Source organism: Symphalangus syndactylus, chromosome 2 (assembly GCF_028878055.3).
Source record: "Symphalangus syndactylus isolate Jambi chromosome 2, NHGRI_mSymSyn1-v2.1_pri, whole genome shotgun sequence".
NCBI classification, from domain to species: domain Eukaryota; kingdom Metazoa; phylum Chordata; class Mammalia; order Primates; family Hylobatidae; genus Symphalangus; species Symphalangus syndactylus.
This window is the reverse complement of record NC_072424.2, coordinates 50,745,677-50,760,341: the sequence shown is the minus strand read 5'-3', so window position 1 is coordinate 50,760,341 and position 14,665 is coordinate 50,745,677. Positions and strand designations below refer to the sequence as shown.

At 31.4% G+C, this 14,665-nt stretch overlaps 1 protein-coding gene across 50 annotated transcripts in view; it reads left to right on the top strand.

Annotated features, from left to right (window-relative positions):
• The window catches only part of RIMS1 (regulating synaptic membrane exocytosis 1), a 531,588-nt gene that overhangs the window by 351,013 nt on the left and 165,910 nt on the right, over positions 1-14,665 (top strand). For all 50 annotated transcript variants that reach the window (XM_055256418.2, XM_063630499.1, XM_063630408.1 and 47 more), the window contains 4 exons: positions 4,588-4,655; positions 6,425-6,535; positions 8,643-8,742; positions 13,141-13,264. In XM_055256418.2, coding sequence (XP_055112393.1) covers positions 4,588-4,655; positions 6,425-6,535; positions 8,643-8,742; positions 13,141-13,264 — 403 coding nt within the window. The remainder of the gene's footprint in view (positions 1-4,587; positions 4,656-6,424; positions 6,536-8,642; positions 8,743-13,140; positions 13,265-14,665) is intronic.

The following is a 14,665-nucleotide window of genomic DNA, read 5'->3' as shown; positions in this document are numbered from 1 at the left end:
TCTGTATTACCTAATTTTATGCAGTGTTTGCCTTCAGATATGTTTAGAGAGTGAATATTGGCCTAATTTAGGATAAAATTAACAAAAAGTATTTGAGGACCAGTATTTTCACTATACTAGGAACTTTGACAATAATTTAATCATGAATGACAGTAATTCAGTTGTGAAAGATAATTTATGTAAATTTTGCAACAGTACACATAGATTTATTTATAAAATACACTTTAATATTTTATAGATTGTATGATTAATGATTAAATTTAACAAGTGTATCTTCTCATTTTATTGTAATGCCTAGATAATAAGCCCTATTAAATAATATTTATTTCTTATCCCTGACCTGTAGTTAGGTGAAATTAGACTTTCTAGGACTTTGCTGTATAGCAAATTATTGCTTATTTATTCCAAAGTTAGCTCCTCTATTATATATAATTTAGGGGAAGTGGAAACACACTTTTCCATTGCAGGCATGGAAACATCTTAAATAGACTTCTGAAATATGAAGAAACATTTCAAAATGTATTTTCAGTATATTAACCCAGAGTTAAGAGTTTATCTTAGTTCTTAGACTTCAGATTTTAACTCTTGTCTATGAGAAGACTGTTTCCCAAATGAATATCCCTGTAAAATATTAAAATGTTTATATTTTTAATATCACAGTGTAACTAAAACAGCACTTAACTCATGTATGCTGACCACGGTATGTGTCCACGTGTCAATATCTTACCTTGTCTCAACTTAAAAACCTATTCTTAGAACTCAGTTAGCTTTTTGTGTATGCAGTGCATAAAAACATTCAATAAACATATTTTGTTCAATGTTTCATTTAGTTCCAACTCACATCCTGCCATAGAGGACTCAAAAAAGTAAAAGAGGAAAATATTTTAAGAGGTTCAGGAAATACCTGGGAAGGATAATTGTTCTGATTTTTGGTCTGTGAAATTTACATTTTTTTGAATGAAAATCTATTCTATTAATATCTAGAAAGAACAATCTCTTTTTGAAGGTGACCACGTGTATGTATTTGAAATTGCTATTCATTGCTGTGAGTTGCTGTGAGCCAATCTTAGAATTGGTTTGAATTCCATCTTTTATTATTATTCATTATAATGATGTTAAAGATACGCTGCATATTACTTCTAGAGATAGTCAAGAAGTTCAAATTTTCTAATACTTCAAGGCTTTGGGACAGATAAGCTTTCCTTTACTACCTGCACATTAGGTACACATTCCACTTGGTCAAGTAGAGCTGTCATATAAATTGCTAAATAGATATTTAATATTTGAAATTAGAGGAATGGTTTTTTTATGCTTTTAACATACACATGCTCAATCGTGCCTGTATATTATTTCGAAGGGATTTTTGTTTAATTGGCATAGATTGATCTTATTGAAATCCATTGTGCTTTAACACTAGACATCGTAAGATACACAATTCTAAATTATAGAGATAGAGATACATGTTTATGCCTTGTTACATACTCTAATCATAATGACCTGGGTTTAGAAAACACTGGTTCTCTTTACAGAAAATTCGTGTGTAATTTAGCTGACTTTTATTTCTGCATTGATAGTTGTGTGTTTATTAAGTTTAACAACCTACTTTTTCACAAGGGATAGTATAAAAATTTTAAAATCCCTCACAAAAAATAATGCTCGAAATTATATCACTTCATTGAACTTGGCTAGTTATGAACTTGAGACATTTCCATAGACACAAGCAGCTGACATATTTCCTAATTCTAAATTAATGGTAATAGTGAATTAGTTCCTTGGACGTTTTATTGACTGTGAGGACCAAGGTACTTTTGTATTGACTCCATAAGCAAATACCGTGAATTTATCATTTTGCAGCTATGCCACCTGGCAGTCAATATCTTTAATCAACTATTACAAAAGTAATCAAGGAAAATGTTTTGTGTTAATGAAATATTAGACTCTGAATATTTTAGGAGCATGTTTTGTTGAGTGTTGCTTATTCCATTAATAATAGTGAAATCTTAGTTATAAAGAAAAATTAAGAGTGCTTAAAAGTTCAGTAATATCTTTCAAACAGTAATTAGAGGGATAGAAGAAACAAATATTGTTTACAACTAAGTATTTACATTTTAGATTTTATTTTTTGTAAGTCTTTAAGCAAAAGTGTTATATTTTAATGGGTAATGATGAAATTAGTGATAAGAAAACTATTAGAAGCCATTCAGAATATGAAGGAAGTATAATTGTATACTAAAATATATACAAATATTGTATGCTAAAATAATGAATGTGTTTTTTACATTTACATTTATTAGCAGTATTTAGTAGATAGCTACAAAACTATGTATGGCCAAAGTTGGAAAAAACAAAATTTGTTTAAGCTGCAATATCTGTAGCATCCATTTTATTACAGGATACTGTATGAGTCCTGGCTCCTCACTGGAATCATCTGACAGACTGTGTTTAATATTTATCCAGTACCAAACCAATTAAATTAGATTCTCCATTCAACATCGTTATTCTACAAAGCTTATATATCATAGAATAGCACTGTTTTCTTAATAAAGTGTGTTGAGTATCACCATTGAATCTTACCCAGAAACATCAGCTTTTGGTCCTTTGCCTATAAGAACAGTTTTCTGCAGATCGAATATTCACGAATATATATATATATATCTCATATGGTGGTTCAACTCCATGTTTCACTCATATTTGATTTATAATATTAATAGATTTGCTTAGGATAATATGAGTGAAACAAGCGGTTGAACCACCATATGAGAAATTGGAGCATGAACCAGAGAAGAATCCTGAGGGGTAGTTTTCAAGACCTAAGCAGGTTATCGAGGGATACAATAAACTTTTGTTTTCTTGAAGTGTTTAAAGTAGAATGAATTTTTGTCATTTTTTTAAACTTCAAAGACTTTTTAAAGTAGCTTTTGATTTAATGATCAGTTTTTCTTTTTGGGGGAAATACAATTTTCTTTCTCTTCAAGTATCTCAGTGTTTCTATTAATTTTCACAGAATTTCAAAATGAATCAGCATTCAGGAAGTCATTAGGCATTTTTACTCAGTATATGAAATTATAGGATAGAGTTTTACAAATTGCAATCCTTTTGAATTATAACATTTGTGTTAGTAGTAATTTCAATTTTATTAATATAGTTTTTCTTTCAGAACAAGCTGTCATAATACTAAAGAGAGAGCTACTTTAAGAATAGTCATGTGAACTTTTACAAACAATAAATATAAAAAAGAAAAAAAGTTGTTTTCTGACTTCCTAATATTCCATTAACTGAGGTGGCCCAGTAGGAGTATAGAGATTTGTCTTTTTTGGCATCAAACCATGTATACATTTTTAAAGTATGTGATTTGGAGAGAGATATGGAATCTGTGTGAAGTACATTTTAACAGAATATAGTTTTTTCTAATGAAATTTCTAATATTAACCCCTGCATAGAATATACTACTGTAATCTACATGAATATTTGAAAAATGTTTATTGTAGTAGCTGTATAAATAACATTTAAGGAAAAGGGAAGCAGTTCCTAAAAAATTGAAGTGTATGGATTTTTATGCCTGAATATTTTAAATATTATTAAAAATCATTTCCTGTAGCATTTTGTTTATAGTGCCTGTATCTGCAATGCCTGTCATGTACATACAATTCTTTACCTATGATCTTTACAGGCATCAACCAAGCATATTTGCCCAACAGTTAGATAGCTCATTATTAACTAGCATGCTTTACTCACTTTATGTTTTTCTCTTTCAAGATCTATGCAGAGAAAAATTTTATCGAGTTAATCTGATGTCGAAAATTTAAAAGGGAATTATTCCCCTGCTTTCCCTAATATCTCTTCTCATGTAGGTTACCCAGTTTTTCTCTGGCCTTTCATCCTATACAAATACTGAAAGCACTGATACTTTCCATTGAAGTTTTTTCAGTTTTCCTCAGATGCCTTCTTTGGCATTATATTGTTAAGCCGAAAGATCAAAAATAAAGGTTCATAAACACATATTTACAAAGTTAGAACTTATGAGTACTCTGTCATTTGTAGCCAGTCTTTTGGAAAAAGTTATTTTTCGTATTTATTTACTCATCACTATGTCCTAAAAAATGTATGTTATGTTTTTTAGTTGATGAGAGAAGATAAAGATCAGATAATAATTTTGAAAGACATTATATAGTTCAGAAAGTATAGAGACACTATATTTTAGTAGTTACCTCATTTCAGTGAATAAAGTTTTAGCTAGCATCACTAGATAGCAGGTTGTGGCTGGGTATGGACAGTCCTTTAAGGCTAGGAGGGGCAGATTAACCTTGTTTTTTTTTTTTTTTTTTTTCTGTACATTTATGTGTTTCCAGACTGATTTATGAGAGAAAAAGGTAGTCATTCATTGTATGAAGTGCACTTGTAGTATACATTCATTCCAGTGATTCAAATCGCAACCTTTGCAACACAGGTGTGCATCATTCTGCGATGTACACGCTCAAGCCTATGATATTAAAACCCATTACTTTATAGATTGAAGAAGTAAAGCTTAAAGTGATACACTCTTCTCTTTAATACCATTACACTTTTCATTCTTTTTGTATTGCACAGGTGATTTGGATTATTACTGGTTGGATCCTGCCACGTGGCACAGCCGGGAGACATCACCTATTAGTTCGGTAAGTTTTCTGGAAAGTGTGTTTGGAGTTTAGGGAATATGTGTGCTCGTTAATTGTCCTTTGTCTGATATGTGATATCTGCTCTATTATTCATTTGGTAAGGGCAAATATTGATTTCATTTAAGATAGTACAATTTTGAAGAAAAAAGCAGTTATTACTGAATAATTATAACAAATTTTTAATTAAGTAAAAAAGATTATTAAGTAATGACTATAAGTAAGATTGAGATGTTTGGTTATGGATATTGATATTAACAAGTCAACATACAGAATCAGTTTTTTTATGTAAGCAGATATATTTTTAAATTTCAATTGATTCCATTTTAGAACATTTAAAAATGTATACTTATTTGCCAACCACTTTAAGAAACTTTTAGTATAAATTTCTGCTGCAAATGAAATATAGTTCTAAATGAAAATTGTTATAAGCCAAGGATGGAGTCCACTGAAATAATTTCCTCTAGAGTGTCTTTTAACTGAGGAAATTGCATCATGCTACAACCAATAACTTGTGTCTATAGGAAAGAAAGCAAGTTGTGTACTTTTTAAAAATTTAATAGGCCTTTTTCGAGCAGTTTTAAGTTTACAGAAAAATTGAGGAGAGGGTACAGAATTCCCATACACTTCCTTACTCCACCCCTTTCCACCTGTTTACCTTGTTATTAACATCTTGCATTAGAGTGGTCCATTTGTTACAACTGATGAGCCAATATTGATGTGTTATTATTAGTGACTAAAGTCCATAGTGTACATTAGGGTGCATTCTTCATGTTGTACATTCTGTGGGTTTTAACACATTTATAATGTCATGTGTCCACCATTACAGTATCACACAGAATAGTTTCGCTGCTCTAAAAATCCCTGGCACCACTTATTCATCCCTCTCTCCTTTCTTCCCCACTGAGTCCCTGACAGCCACTGATTGTATAGTTTTTCCTTTTCCAGAATGTCACGTGGTTGGAATCATACAATTTATAGCCTGTTCAGATTTGCTTATTTCACTTAGCAATATGCATTTAAGGTTCTTCCCTGTCTTTTTGTGGCTTGATAATGCTTTTTTGTTTGTTTGTTTTTACCACTGAATAATATTTTTGTCTGGATATGCCCAGTTTATTTATCAATTCCTTAGGATTTTAAAATATTTTTAGGTTGATATTATAAATGAAAATATTTTTCAGTAATGATTTCTAAGTTACTCTGCCAGTTGTTACTATTCTGTTTTGTTTTTTAATTGACACATAATAATTGTACATATTTATGCAGTACATAGTGATGTGTCAGTACCTATAATGTGTAGTGATCAGATCAGGGTAATTAGCATATCCATCATCTCAAACATTTATCATTTCTTTGTATTGGGAACATTCAATGTCCTCCTTCTAGCTTTTGGAAACTATATATTATTAACTATAGTCATCCTGTAGTGCTATAGAACACCAGAACTTATTCCTCCTATATAGCTGTAATTGTATATTCTTTAACAAATCTCTCCCTACCCTTCCCTTCTCCCTACCTTCCCAGCCTCTGTTATCCTCTATTTTACTTTGTACTACTATGACATCAACATTTTTTTAGCTTCCACATGTGAGTGAGAACATGCAGTGTTTAGCTTTCATGCGGGAACTAACACGTTCCTGGCTTTTTTCACTTAACATAATGTTCTGCAGTTCTATCCATGTTACCTCTAATGACAAGACTTCATTCTTTTTATAGCTGAATGCATTCCATTCTGTATATATTACTTTTTAAACTCATTCATGTTTTAACAGCATCCTGTAACGTGGCAACCATCTAAAGAGGGGGACCGATTAATTGGACGTGTTATTCTTAACAAGAGAACAACCATGCCCAAAGAATCAGGTGCATTGCTGGGTCTGAAAGTAAGTATGCTGGTTTAAAATGTTTCTTAAAGGGTGAATTACAGTATGATCTGTATTCATCAGAGTTTCTGGCAATGGTTTTTAAAGTCATTTAAATATTTTATATAATTTTGTTGATATAGCATATAGATGTGTTAGGAAAATTGAATAAAATTTAGCAAAACTAATGTATTTTCTTCTGACTATAAAGTTCAGGATGATTTTTTGCATTAAAAAGATTTAAATGGAAAGTAGCATAGATAATGTGGACTTTTATTGTAACTTAATCAGCAACATAAACATCATTAAAAGGATCACTTTCTAATTACAGTAGTTTTGTAAGAATTTTTTAAAAATTAATGTACTTAATAGTGCTGTCTTACTGATGATTACCATTAATTACTCCTGCTATGAAATAATTCTGATTACCTCCACTAATGGGTATGCCACTAAGAATTGTGGATGAACCTCAACTTTTGGTGATATTCTCTTCATTTTAAATTATATATATTTGAGCCCCTGCATTCTTAATCATAGATTTTAAAATATTCTATAATAAAACTCAGACTTTGATAGTCTTATAGGCATAGATACATGTTTCAGATGAGATGGTCAGCTGCAGAGATGCATTTAGGCTGTTAAGCTTTGCACAATGGTAAATTGCTTCCCAAAGGTGTCATTTTCTTGGCTTGAATCTTCAGTCTTTATAGTCATAGACCTACATTTTACCACACATATACAAAAGAGATCAAGATCTGATCTTGACAATGGGATATTATCTTCATGTAGAAATAATAATTCAAATGGTACACATGAATTTGGGTGATAAAGAAAAATGAACTTTAATGTAAACAGTGTCAAACACTTGCTGTTTGATACTAGGTAGGGACGACCTGGCACTTGTCTTCTATGTATATGCATTATTTATGGTGCCCTTTTATTGTTAGGTCACTTTAAGAAAGGGCTATTTAATCTTTTAGCTTCACTGAGCAACATTGGAAGAAGAAAAATTGTCTTGGGTCACACATAAAGTACATCAACACTAACAATAACTGATGAGCTAAAAAAAACAAAAACAAACAAACAAAAGCATAATGTTTTAAGGAAGTTTACAAATTTCTATTGGGCCGCATTCAAAGCCATCCTGGGCCACTTGTGGCCCACTGACAGCGGGTTGGACAAGCTTCCTTTTAAGAAATCAGTACAGCCTGGGTGCAGTGGCTCATGCCTTTAATCTCAACACTTTGGAAGGCAAAGGTGAGAGGGTCGCTTGAGCCCAGGAGTTAGGGATCAGCCTGGTCAACATAGCGAGACCCCTTCTCTACAAAATTAAAATTAAAAAATTAGCTGACTGTAGTGCCTGCACATGCCTGTAGTCCCAGCTATTTGGGAGCCTGAGGTGGGAGCAACACTTGAGCCTGGGAGTTCACGGCTGCAGCCATCTATGATCACTTCAACGCACTCCTCTGTGGGTGACAGAGTGAGGCCTTGTCTCAAAAAGAAAAAAAGAAAGAAAGAGAAAAAAAGGAAGGAAGGGAGGGAGGAAAGGAAAGAAAGAAAAGAGAAAGAAAGAAATCAGTACATGAAAAGAAAGAAATCAGTACACAAACTTCCTTAGGACATATAGTCATCTCAAATATGAGATGTTTTGTTTTCAAAACTGTGCTCCCAGCTACTTTAATCAAAAATGTAGGTGAAGTGCTGGTGGCTCACACCTGTAATCTCAACACTTTGGGAGGCTGAGGCAGGAGGACCTCTTGAGCCCGCGAGTTCAAGATCAGTCTGGGCAACATAGCAAGACCTTGTCTCTACAAATAATTTTAAAAATTAGCTAGGCGTGGTGGTGTATGCCTGTGGTCTAGGCTACTTGGTAGGCCGAAGTTAAAAGGATCACTTGAGCCTGGGAGGTCGAGGCTTCAGTGAGCTGTGATCATGCCACTGCACTCCATCCTGGGTGACAGATCAAGATCCCATCTCAAAAAAAAAAAAAAAAAAAGTGTTTCACTTCATTAATGTTTCTACATGCAATTACAAGTACATCATAAAAGAATGTAAGATTAATTCCTCAAACTAATAAGCTTATGTTTTAGTATGAGTCTTGGAAACTTATAAATTTGTAATTATCCAGGTTGTTGGAGGAAAAATGACTGACTTAGGACGACTTGGTGCTTTCATCACCAAAGTAAAGAAGGGTAGCCTAGCAGATGTAGTTGGACACCTAAGAGCAGGTAAAGTTTCTTTTTTTAATATTTAAACAGTGTGTTCTCCATGCATGAACATGAATTGGTGGTTTTCAATTTGGGGTTAGTTTTATACATACATACATACATACATACATACATGTATGTATGTATATATCAATTAAGTCACTAAATTTTAATGTATGAATAAAGACTGATATAAATATTTACCAATTGCAATAATAAGTAACTCTACATCAGCAGCAATCTGGAGAGTAAGGGTAGGAATCTTCTTTTTATAAAAATAAATAGATGTAAAATATAGAAGAATTACTCATCTTTATAGATGACGTCATAATATTGCTACAAAATTTGAAATCTAAAACAATTTATCTTTGAGAAAAAAATTTATATCACTATTTGGTTATTTAGTTTATATTTTAAGCTACAGTAATTACCAAATTTTTTTCAGAGTGGTCCTAAAACACTTATTCAGGAGCAGTGTTTTTTATAAAGCATAATCATAATCACAGTTCTTATACAGATTGTATAATAAAATATTAGTAAATTTAAAAGTGACTCATGTAGATGTGCTACCTCTTGGTATTTAGAAATTTATTTTTGTTACCCTATAACTGAACATGACACAATGAAATTATTTAATATATGTAAATATATCATATATTAAATAGTAACACATTTTAAAATCTATTTTTGGTAAATTGTTTTTCATTTTTGTTAAAATCACATTAAAATATTTCTTCCGGTTGACTTGACTGCAGAGCTTAGTAGAAATCTTTTGGTTAGATGGCTGTTTATGTATTTGCCAGACAACTATAAAGGAAAGAGGGTTGGCTGAGCTGTAGAATTAAAGATTAATAACCCATAACACTAAGAGTACATTTCCAGGTGATATTCTTAACTTTTAAACCTTAAGTTTGTGATTCTTGAAAACGTTGGCAAAATATTCTGGGACTCTTAAAGACTTTTCAGTGTATTTGTTTACCAGGATATCAGTTCAAAATCATTTTCATTTTTTTTTTTAATTTGACAAGGACTTGCTGTGCAGGTGTATAGGAAGAAAATTCTAATCAGATTTTTCTCCATTTGCTATACAACTTTGAATATGTATAGAGATATGTTACACTGTTATTTCTTATGAAGGACCAGTTATGATTCAGTAGGAAAATAATCAGGGTTGACTTTGTTAATAAACTGAGTGTGCGTTTGTCTAATGACTCAAAAATAAGCCTCAGAAACTCTGAGAATCCCTTGTTGGCTAATGTAAGATAACTTTAACTACAGAAACCTGAGTTTGCAGACCACATTATAAACATTATATACACATTATAAACACATTATTATGTTTTAATAGGAAGTTACTTAAGAAGTAAAAGAAGAGGGGTGTTCTATATAAAATATGTGTTAATGACTCATTTCATTTAATACCCTTATGAGCCAAGAGCCTGAGAAACTTAAATCTGAAATGTTAAAAGCTCAACTTAAAGAACTATAAAACAGACAAGTGTACTTTTCATTCTAAGCAATTTATGTATTTGAAGAAGGTAAAGTGATTTTGCAGACTCAATCATATATCCTATTTGATTTACATTATAATTTAGGAACTGACTAAATATTTGCATTTATGCAAATAGAATTATTTGCATATAAACATCCTTAGCCTATAAAACTATGGTGCAATCAATATGACTTTTATTTAATATTTGCAATCTTGCTTTAATCTTGTAATATCTTTTTCCAGTCCTGCCCCCCTTTAAGTCTGTGCACTGTACTGCTACTTCATTTAACCTTCTAAAACACAAAAATGACACTGACACTCTCTTTATTATGAAGACCCTTCGGTGTTTCCTAGTTATCATTTGTTCAAGTCAAAGCTCTGTAGCCTTGTCCTCTACTAACACTTTCAGCTGTCCAGGATGTTGGTCCACCTGTAAGTTCCTGTCAGGCTGTTTCCCACCTAGAAGATGTGGTCAATGACTCTTGTCTACTTAGTTATCTACTCCTCCTGTCGAAGGCCTTTCCATCCTTCACAATTCATCTGAAGTTGCCTTAATTCTAAAGTGGTTCCTAATATCTCACCTGGAACAATAACTGATTACTATGTCCCTGGCACCACTTGGCTCTATTTCTGGTCCTCAAATGAACTTCTATTGTTGCATATAAAATATTTTATTAGAGATGTTTCTTTATCATTTCTTCATGACCAAATTTAAAGACAGATAAAATGTCATTTTCATCTTTGTACCCTCATTGTCTACATCCCTGCTTGATTATCCATACATAAATAATGTAAAAAAAAAGCATTATGGTTTAGGAATTATTAATCTGTAAATAAATAAGCATATGTATTAACTTAATTTGATATTAAAAGTTATGCGTCCAGGTTGCTGCTTATAAAAAGGAGAGTTTTAAAATGCAGTGCTTTTGCAAACTGCTCGTTGCAACTCATTATTGGGTTGTAAAATCAATTTAATCATTTGCATCTACCACTTTAAAAAATTGAGGTAGAACATAATAGGATAGAAAAATCAGGGTAAGTATTGTTTTATAAATGGTTTTTAGTGTATATATATATATGTATGTACTCATATAATATGAATATATATATACACACACATACATATATACATGTTCATATTATATGTGTACAGGATCATGATGTCAACTTTGTTTCTTTTCTTGGTCAAAAAATTTTGAAAGCACTCTTAATATATTATAAATTTGTAATTATTATTTTTCTTTTTTTTTTTTACACTGAAGTATATTCATTGCCTATTTGAAAAGCTTTTCTAGGTAACAGCTTAAGGCAGTCTATTAGAATTGGTGGCCGGGCACGGTGACCCACACCTGTAATCCCAGCACTTTGGGAGGCTGAGGCGGGTGCATCACCTGAGTTCAGGAGTTCAGGAGACCTGGTCAGCCTGGCCAACATGGTGAAACCCCATCTCTACTAAAAATACAAAAATTAGCTGGGCGTGGTGGTGCATGCTTGTAATCCTAGCTACTCAGGAGGCTGAGGCAGGAGGATCGCTTGAATCTGGGAGGTGGAGGGTGTAGTGAGCCGAGATCACGCCACTGTACTCCAGCCTGGGCAACAAGAGTGAAACTCCACCTCAAAAAAAAGAAAATTGGTGATTACCATAGTATTTCACCAAACCAAAGCAGCATCATGTACTTTTTGCATATTTACTTTTTACTCTTCAGTGAGCAAACAACTGGAAAAAATAATTACTTTAAAGTAATACTAGCAAAGCAATTTTCCTACTTTTATTTAAAAAATTGTAGCTACATGTTGAAAAGATTTTATGCTTATACTTGGCTATAAAATGTATACTGATGATATTGATCCAGTATTTCAACACAAATTTACTTTGCTCATAAAATGTTCTAGACATTGAGAACAACAAAATAAGCATGAGCATCAACAAATTAAGACACCTCAGTGCATCATTGAGGTTGGAATATTTCAGCTGAGACTACCATTTTGAATTGAAGGGTCTAAGGCAGAGAACCATTTGGTACCTACAACTTCTTAAATATTTATGAAAATAAATACTTTTTTTCACATGACCTATGGTGTGAAAACCCTAGTTAAAATAACAACTGTAAGTTGTTAGCCTGTATTTTTTTAATGCAACATCTTTTAACTCCCCTTGATTAATCTTAGAATATTTAACAAACTACTACGTACTGTATTAATGTTTTGTTATTTTAAAGTGTTTTCTACTTGTACTTTAATGTTCACAATATAGATTATGTATAGTACCTATGTGTTTTGAACATCTGGAAGTGGGTTAACTGTCATGCAACAGTTTTACATCTGCTTGCTTTGTAATTTTGCCATAGCTACCTGCGTTAACTGATGGGTGTGAATTCAAATCTTTTCATGCATTTTTATTCTGTTGTGCATCTGGTGAAGACACCAAAGCATGACTTGTAATTGGGATATTCATGCTAACAAATATTAATTGCTCTTTCTTCCAAAAATAAAACAGGATTTATGCACAGTTTAATAAGAATCTTTCAAAAATAGAGCCGCCTACATTTATTATATGGAGGGCATGCTGCTAATTATTATTTTTTAATGTTTCCAAATAGGCTGTGCTAATTCCATCCCATAGCATGAGATTATTTTTATATGATTTTTGGTATATCTCAAAAGATAAAGGTAGTTTTGTATTGTACTGTTTCCAGTCACCAGTAATATTCTGGGGGAAAAAAAGAAAAACAAAGAAAAGAAAAGAAAAAGTGTGTAGAAGAACCATTTAGCTGACATTATATGGCAATCAATTTGCTTTTGAAAGCAGAGCCTAGACAATTAAACTATTTGTATATGTTTTGCATTTCTTTGTTAAAAAAGAGAAAAGATACGAAAAATAAACAGAATATATAAGGTAAAAAAATACCCTTTTTTTTAAATTCAAGGGGATGAAGTTCTAGAATGGAATGGTAAACCCCTGCCGGGAGCTACAAATGAAGAAGTTTACAACATTATTTTAGAATCAAAATCAGAACCTCAAGTTGAAATTATTGTTTCAAGGCCTATTGGGTAAGGCTAAAAAAACTTACTTCTTAAGTTTAGTAAATTACATGTATTAGTAGGGTTTTAAAAAGAATTTTATACATTCATACAGTACATGTTAACATGGATAGTTTTTGCATCAATTATGGGCATACATTTTTAGATTATTAAAAATTTCTTAATTTTTTAACTGGAATACTGAGTTCACTACATTTTAGAAGCTCCACACTTTAACAATTGTAATATAAAAAATATCAATATGTCCTTTTTGCAAGTGAAATATAAAGTAAAATATTTTCTTTTAATGGCAGATATATTTAAGTAATTCTAATTTAATAAGTAGTATTTCCTTTAAGAGAGGCACTAACAAACTCCTCTTCTTGTGATATTTAAAATATTAATGATTTCGTATGTCTACATGAACTTTTTATTATTCTACTAAAGAATAGAATATTTTTTCTGTCTCTTTAACCATGAGTAATTTCAACTTTTATTTAAAATCAAGCAAGAAGTGTTAAATATTTTAACATTTTAATTGGTCATAATGATATTTTTAAAACCTCAATTTTCAGTACAATTTAATTACCTATAGCCGGTGGGATATTTTCTATGTATGTATATAGATTTCCCCATATCGTTACCTTTTTCTGGCAAACCCACATGGTCCAAAATAAATATTCATTTTGCCAGTCTATAATTTTTAAAGGCATTTTGAATTATTTTATTATACTTGGCTTAATGTTTGAATGTGTTCTTGGAAATGATTCTTTTTTTCCCTATTCTCCAAAATTTAATACGGCCATTATTTCAAGGCTTTTTATGTTGAAAAAATGCTAACCTTTAATTTTTATTGGTCTCATGAATATATGTCAATGCAAAACATACAAGAAGATATAATTATAATTCTTAAAGAATGAAAATGTATGATCATATATCAAATAATATTAATATATAAAACTATAAAATAAAGGCAAGCTTTTAACCAATTTTAACTGGTTATTATTAAGAGTGAACACTGAAGACATTTGCAAAAGTTGTACATTTCCATGTAGACTTTTAAAATAACAATACTAAAATTTATGCTAGTTTTACATGACATATGTTCTAGTGCTGAGGTAAATATAAGGCTGGAAAAGAGGTAAGTAAATTGGAAAATGAATCAAAAGTATGAAAGCTAAAGTTTAGAATCAAGCATTGTGCACTTGCCAAATACTTTCAAATATATAGTGGTTTAAAAGTAAACAGCTAAAGCAGAATTGATTCATGGTGACTTAAAAAAGTAACAGACAATTAAAGTAGACTGGAATAACATTATTTTTACTTTTTATGAAAGTTAATTAAGAAGTAATCATCTGCACAGCCAAATTCTAAACTATTATAGATTATAGAATTGAAAGAAACATGGAATACAAAAATTATAATTTAAAG